This window comes from Rutidosis leptorrhynchoides, chromosome 2, assembly GCF_046630445.1.
Source record: "Rutidosis leptorrhynchoides isolate AG116_Rl617_1_P2 chromosome 2, CSIRO_AGI_Rlap_v1, whole genome shotgun sequence".
Lineage (NCBI taxonomy): Eukaryota > Viridiplantae > Streptophyta > Magnoliopsida > Asterales > Asteraceae > Rutidosis > Rutidosis leptorrhynchoides.
In genome coordinates, this window is record NC_092334.1 from 701,824,940 (window position 1) to 701,832,626 (window position 7,687).

The 7,687-nt window shown below is 35.8% G+C and overlaps 2 protein-coding genes across 2 annotated transcripts; both read left to right on the top strand.

Annotated features, from left to right (window-relative positions):
• The first annotated feature begins 771 nt into the window (after positions 1-771).
• Positions 772-1,227, top strand: LOC139890424 (uncharacterized). The gene has a single exon (XM_071873306.1). The coding sequence runs from the start codon at positions 772-774 to the stop codon at positions 1,225-1,227; it is 456 nt and encodes a 151-aa protein (XP_071729407.1).
• Positions 1,228-3,741: 2,514 nt separating this feature from the next.
• Positions 3,742-7,026, top strand: LOC139894138 (DEAD-box ATP-dependent RNA helicase 35). The gene is made up of 3 exons (XM_071877342.1): positions 3,742-3,879; positions 4,296-5,197; positions 6,058-7,026. The coding sequence occupies exons 1-3, from the start codon at positions 3,877-3,879 to the stop codon at positions 6,920-6,922; spliced, it is 1,770 nt and encodes a 589-aa protein (XP_071733443.1). The 5' UTR covers positions 3,742-3,876; the 3' UTR covers positions 6,923-7,026.
• The last annotated feature ends 661 nt before the right edge of the window (positions 7,027-7,687 follow it).

Sequence of the window (7,687 nt, forward strand, 5' to 3'; positions counted from 1 at the left end):
TTTTACTTTAACTATTTTGGGACTGAGAATACTTGCGCATTTTACGTTTTACATACTAGGCACGAGTACTTAAACTTATTATATGTGTGGGTTATACAACGGCTTAAACTTTCCCCTTAGCTCGGTAACGTTTAATCATTGGTCTTTGAACCGGTGAACGCGAATTTTAGATATGGATCCATAGGGTTTGACATCCCCACTCGGGCTAGTCGCGCTAGCATTTAACGGGTGTTTAATACTTCGTGAACATACCCACTCGCCAAGTGCACTTTTAGGGGGTATTATTACGTTAAGTTAGTTACCGGGTGCCCACGGTTGAACATATACTTTATCATACTGATTTGGATTACTGATTTAAACTGCTGGTTGAAGCACTGAAATCTCGTGGCCTATATTACATTACTGATTACAAACAAACTATAGCTCACCAACATTCGTGTTGACTTTTTAAGCATGTATTTCTCAGGTGCTTAGACGTTGTTGCTTCCGCTGTTAGACTTGCTGTCTTTGTGTTACAGACTTGCTGTGTTAGACTTCCGCTGCATTACTTAGAGATGTCTCAATCATGAAACATTTATTTTGCATTCGTAACTTACGTTATTTTCAAACAAAGGCTTTATAACGGCCCTTGGGTCACATACTTATGTTTATGCCTCTATTCATAGGAAGCACGTTAGTAAAATGCTATATTTTCATGAACGCCAAACTGGTTTTCAAACAGCATATAGTGTTTGACCTTGTAATGATCCTGTTGTTGATGATCCGTACACGATGGTTTTGTACGGGGCGTCACAAACACAAAACCCATTCAATTCCAACCATCGATTCAAGCAAAATTCCTTCTCAAGAAAATCAACTATTTTCGTCAGAGGAGTTCCAAAATCAACTTCCTTAGCCAACATCAATTACGTATTTAAAGAATTCGGCCAGATTAAAGGTTTTGGTTGGAAACAAGGCAGGCCATTTGTTTTCATTAAATTCGTTAATATTGATTCTGCTTTCAATGCCATACGGTCCATGAACATAGCATTATTTTCCGGTAGGTTGGTTTCTGTTGGTTTTGCTAAATCTGATTTGGTAGGCGAAGAATCTCAGAAAACAGCAACTCCTTTCAATTCGAAACCAGGATTATTGCTTATCGTTGAACACGATATTCAAGAAAGGATGAAGATGGCTGCATTGGTTATCGACAGAGAACCCATTAAAGCTGATAAATTGTTCAACTGATTAAGAAGCAGGGAAATCACTGTTAATTCCGTCTCAACATGGGGAAAATACGGCTACATAGTTGAATGCAAGGATCCCGATAGTTATAAAAGAATGAATTCGGGTCCTACATTGAGCAAGCTAGAGTTCTTGAAAGTACAACCAATGGAGCAACGTGCTCTTAAATTTTCTAGATTCGTTCATTTAGAGGTGAAAGGTTGTCCGATCGAATGTGCTTCTATTGACTCTTTGAACCTGATTGTAGGAGAATTGGGTGGTCAAGTGATACATGTTGACCCGAGTCATCTCAATTAAGAAACGCTGAATCTCTTTTCGTAATGGCCGAAATTGCAGACCCGTCACCTATTCAACAATATGTTAAGGTTTCTCTAAACACAAAAAAATGGTGTAAGGTTTGGGTTCAAGAGATACATGAATCTGCAACTATTGAAGATGTGTCAGATGCTTCTATCGAGGAACACAATCTCCTCATTAAAAGTTTAATATCCACGCTTCCTGCTTCAAATCCTCTCTCTGAGAAATATACTTCACCGAAAAATGTCACCACTCCGACGATTGTGGTTGAGCCGATCATTGCTGCAGATGAAGAGCCGGAAATAGACTCTTTAGGTACCAATGTTTTTGTTCCGAACACCTCTCTCATCCAAAGAAGGGAATAGGACAAAAAGGGCTCTTACTCTATCATCAAAAAGGGTAGACATAGCATTGGAGGTGGAAAATGTCGAATGCAGTAAGTCCCAAAATCCATTATTCCCCTTTCCTAATATAGATATGGTTGACAAAGATTGTAATGCTATAGAAAAGACCATGTTTCTTTACCCCAAAATACACAAGTTGACTTTGATGATTCACAATTTCCACCATTACCCTCTGTTACTCGTAAGGATACATAGGTTAAAAATACACCACCCACTAAATTTCAAAATAGTCAAATTACCAAATTCCCACTCAAAAGTCTACTGACTTCATTCAAAACCACAAAGCATGCTATGATAAAAAAAAATGTAATGAGGAATGTGATGTAATTAGGAAAAGAGGAGTTTCTATTAAAGTAGATAAGCAAGTGGGTTTAAAAGATTCCAAAATAACATCCCTTATCCCTAACCACGTTATTGATGGATCAACAACAACCATCAATTCTCCATTATTCGATACCGTTAGTGAAATTAGAAGCAATAAGTTCTCTGATCATGTAATAGAATCTGTCAATATTTATGGTGGTGATTCGGTTGAACTTCAAAGCAAGCCTAAAGGGTCCTTTAAAGAAGAGTTATTAAAATTTGGGAACGTTATGGATAAGTTGGCGGCAGAAGAGTTGCCAAAATGACTATCAAAAGCATGAGGCTAGCCTCATGGAACACCCGAGGCCTCGGTAACATAAATAAAGGCCTAATGGCGGGTGTCATGGTCAATCATTTTCATGTCGAGTTTCTAGCAATACAAGAAACAATGGTCAAAAACGTTTCACAACTCATTTTGAATTCTATATGGAAAAATCATTTTTTTCAACACGTTCAAGTTAGTTCTCAAGGACAATCCGGTGGTCTTCTTTCAATTTGGTGCGATGATATGGAAAGCACAACAATTGCATTTTGCTCAATTCATAATAAAACAATGTGAAGGTGAGATAAAGCAAATTAAAGAATTGTACAAAATGCGTGATCTAACACAAGCCGAATCCATGCTACTCGTTAATTGCAAAAATAAAAAGAAACATCTTGTGTTAAAAGAAGAAGCAAAGAAGAGACTTCACTCTCGTATCACTTGGTTTAAATTAGGGGACAAGAATATGAAGTTCTTTCATGCCGTGTCTCGAATTAAACAACAATCAAGCGTTATTACCGGTATGGAGATTGAAGGAGTGTGGTTTGAAGAGCCAAATATTGTTAAAAATTACACACTGTCATATTTTCAAAGCTTATTCTCTTCCCAACATGCCCATATACCACCCATAAGCTTCTGGGCCGATCTACACCTATCACGCCTTTCAGCCCAACAGTCTGCGGACATTGAACTTATGTTCGAAACTGAAGAAATCAGATATGTTGTTTTCGAGTTCGACGGTAACAAAACTCCGGGTCCGGATGGGTACACTTTGAAGTTTTTCAAGAAAACTTGGTCGTTTATTGAAGAAGATATAATCAAAGTCTTCGATCAATTTTTCTCTCACACCTCTTTCCCAAAAGGTTTTACTTCTTCATTCATCGTGCATCAAATAAAGCTCAAAGTATTTTTATGGGCTTCTTCTTATAAATTATGTTTTAGCCATCAATTTTATGTATGGGATATCAATCCAGGTATCTTATGTCTTTAGGTTTAACTTTATATTGTTAGCTTGTATGTTAGCCGAGAAACTCATTTGTATTCTTACTTTCATCGATTTGATGAAAGGTTTTTAATGATATGTTCATTTTTTCGCCCAAAAAAAAGGTGAGGGACTATTTGGTCATTTTCAGTTTCTTCTGATTTTATATTGAACGACCAACCGACCTTGCGTCACTATAATAACGGAGTATTTAGGATAATATTTATTTAATTCATTTTTGGGGCCTTCAAATACCTTAGAAATACGATCGATAAACGAAACAGACAGTTTGTTTTCGTCAGATCTCTATTGCAAACTTTAATTCGGGCCCCAAATCGTAAACAATGGTATGTTACTTTTCATTTACGTATTTAGATAGTTAGGTTACATGTATTGAAATTTTCTCGATTAATTTTCTAGGGTTTTATTGAAATTTGTGTTTGTAAATAGTCTCTACTGTTTAGACTGAAGATTTTAGGTTTGAGTTCGGTTTGATGGTTTCAACTGTTCGACGTAATGCCTGAATGAACACTCTTTTTGGCTAGAACTTGTGTATATATATATATATATATATATATATATATATATATATATATATATATATATATATATATATATATATATATATATATATATATATATATATATATATTTTAAATAATTTTGTATCAGTAGTTTGTGTATCGCTAACTGTATAAAGACGTGAGTAATATATAAAGACGTTGAATTGAATATCGTTTGAACGAGCTTTAATTTCTTGCAGGATCCGGAGAGTGATGATGATTATGAGGAGTATATCCCCGTTGCAAAACGAAGAGCAATGGAGGCACAAAAGATTCTTCAACGTAAAGGGCAAGCTACAACGTTTGAAGACGAAACCGAAAAGACAAAACAAGTGGAAATGAAACCTAGTTTGCTTGTAAAAGCAACACAACTTAAACGTGATCAACCTGAAGTCACACCCGCCGAACAAGCCGTTCAACAAGAAAAAGAAATGATGGAAAATCTTTCTGACAGAAAAACACTAATGTCTGTTCGTGAACTCGCAAAAGGGATTACATATTCTGAACCTCTACCGACAGGCTGGAAACCGCCGTTACCGATCAGAAAAATGTCACAAAAAGCATGTGATGCGATCCGAAAACAATGGCATATTATCGTTGACGGTGATGATGTCCCACCCCCGATTAAAAACTTTAAAGATATGAGGTTTCCTGAACCTGTTTTAAAGAAACTGAAAGAGAAAGGAATAGTACAACCGACACCTATACAAGTTCAAGGATTACCTGTTATTCTTTCGGGTAGAGATATGATTGGGATTGCGTTTACTGGGTCCGGTAAAACATTGGTGTTTGTGTTACCGTTGATTATGATGGCAATACAGGAGGAGATTATGATGCCGATTGCTGCAGGTGAAGGGCCGTTTGGGTTGATTGTTTGTCCATCACGAGAGTTAGCGAGACAAACGTATGAGGTTGTGGAGGAGTTTTTATTACCGTTGAAGGAAGCGGGATATCCGGAAATAAGACCGTTGCTTTGTATTGGAGGGGTTGATATGCGATCACAACTGGATATTGTTAAGAAGGGTGTTCATATAGTTGTTGCTACCCCGGGAAGGTTGAAGGATCTTCTTGCTAAGAAAAAGATGAATCTGGACGTTTGCAGGTAAGCACTCTTATTCTTTTCATTGTTTTATATCATATCATATCATTATTTAGTAAACAAAATGGGTAATCTTTTAGTTATTGATAAAGTTCTCTATATCTAATTGTAATTGTAATCTTAAACAGGAAACAAAAACTAAAGATAAGAACAAAAGAAAAGAACACTACGATTAGCAACCAAAAACCCAAAGGGATACATTTGTAATTGTATTACCTGATTCTTTCTTCTAGTACATAATGAGTATATATAGATACAAGGATGACATATGAAAGGAAAGGATACTATTCTAGAAAGAAAAGGATACAGTTCTATAATCTTCTAATAATTAATACATAACTAATACAATTTAATTTATTCTAACACTAATGATGCAAATAATTTATTAATACAACACTTCAGGAGGTTGTAAGTGATTGTGTACACTTTGAACGATTGTAGACCCTTTTACTGTTCGCAGTATTTGTGTTCAAGCCATATGACCTCTTCTATCATTGGCATGAAAAGATAAAAAATGCAGGTATATGGAGTTGGGTAATCTGTAAAAGTGAGGGCAGGTCAAAATGGGTATTCGTTAGTGCAGATTGACTAGCCAACAATTTCCTGTTTAAATGGTTAGATTTTTGGTAAATATTTATTATATCAAATACAATTATATAAATCCTTAATTTAAACTAATTTTAGTAGAACATTAGGTTGTTGTAAACATTTCAACACAGTGCTTCTTGACCAATTCCTTTAGTCTCACAAGTTAGGCCTGTAACTTTAAACTGTCGATTCTTATAAGCATTTTCAAGTTTCATGGCACTATTACTTATATTATTATGGTAATTAGTAGTGTATTAACATGTGATTTTTTACAGGTATTTGACTTTAGATGAAGCAGACCGATTGGTTGATCTCGGATTTGAAGACGACATCAGAGAAGTATTCGACCACTTCAAAGCGCAACGACAAACTCTTCTATTTTCCGCAACCATGCCCGCAAAGATCCAAAACTTCGCCCGAAGTGCTTTGGTCAAACCCGTGACAGTCAACGTAGGTCGAGCAGGAGCAGCAAATCTCGACGTCATCCAAGAAGTCGAGTACGTTAAACAAGAAGTCAAACTCGTATACCTCCTCGAATGCCTACAAAAAACACCACCTCCCGTTTTAGTATTTTGCGAAAACAAAAGTGACGTGGACGAAATTCACGAGTATCTTTTATTAAAAGGTGTCGAAGCCGTCGCTATCCATGGTGGTAAAGATCAAGAAGACCGTGAATCCGCCATTTCGTCTTTTAAAGCATGTAAAAAAGACGTGTTGGTTGCAACTGATGTTGCGTCAAAAGGTTTAGATTTTCCCGATATCCAACACGTGATAAATTACGATATGCCTGCGGAAATCGAAAACTATGTTCATAGAATTGGACGAACCGGGAGGTGCGGGAAAACGGGAATTGCGACAACTTTTATTAATAAGAATCAAAGTGAGACTACACTTCTTGATTTGAAGCATTTGTTGCAAGAAGCGAAACAAAGGATACCGCCAGTTCTGGCTGAGTTGAATGACCCGATGGAAGAAGTTGAAGCGATTGCTAATGTGAGTGGTGTGAAAGGGTGCGCGTATTGTGGTGGACTTGGTCATCGTATACGCGATTGTCCTAAACTTGAGCATCAGAAAAGTCAGCAGATTGCGAGCTCGAGGAGGGATTACTTTGGTTCGGGAGGATATAGAGGAGAAATCTGAGGTGTTACAAGTTGTTTTCTGTACTTGAATGGTTTCACTATACAAGTCATCTTTTGTATGAAGGTTTGCTTGACTTAATTTGATGAAGTTTTGCTAGATTTCAACTTGTGTTTTCATACATTTACCTTCATTTTATCATGAAACTGGTTTTACACTTTGTGCAATCTTGTGTGGTTAATTGAAGGCTAGTGTTTACTGTTGGCGTTTTCACCGCATCTAAAAAAAGTTACTTCGTATTATACACTTGGAAGTTGAAACTACCATATTTCACCATACTTCCTCTTTCCCTCTCAATAGTCGATACAACTGTCTCAATTTAATTTAAAAGCCTTCTTTTGACTTTAAATATTTTATATTTGTTTCATAATGCTTAATTAGAATCATACCAATGAAAGGATGATTAAAATCAAATTCGTTCATATACATTTCATTATATAATAACACATAAATATGAAAACATGATTAAAATCAAATTCATTCATATTCATATACATTTCATTATATAACACAAATAAATATGTTAGGAAGTTAAAAAGTTCATTATATAACACAAATAAATATATTCAAAGTTAAAGTTAAAGGTTGAAATAATATTTTCTAAAATCAAAACGAGACAGTTATTTAAAGACTGGAGACAATTGCTTTAGGACACAGGGAAGTATTTATATATCTTAAGCCACAAATTAACAAATCTGAAGCTATCAGTTTGGAATTGAATACAAAAATATTGTTCAATCTCAACAATATTGTTCAATCTTAGACCAG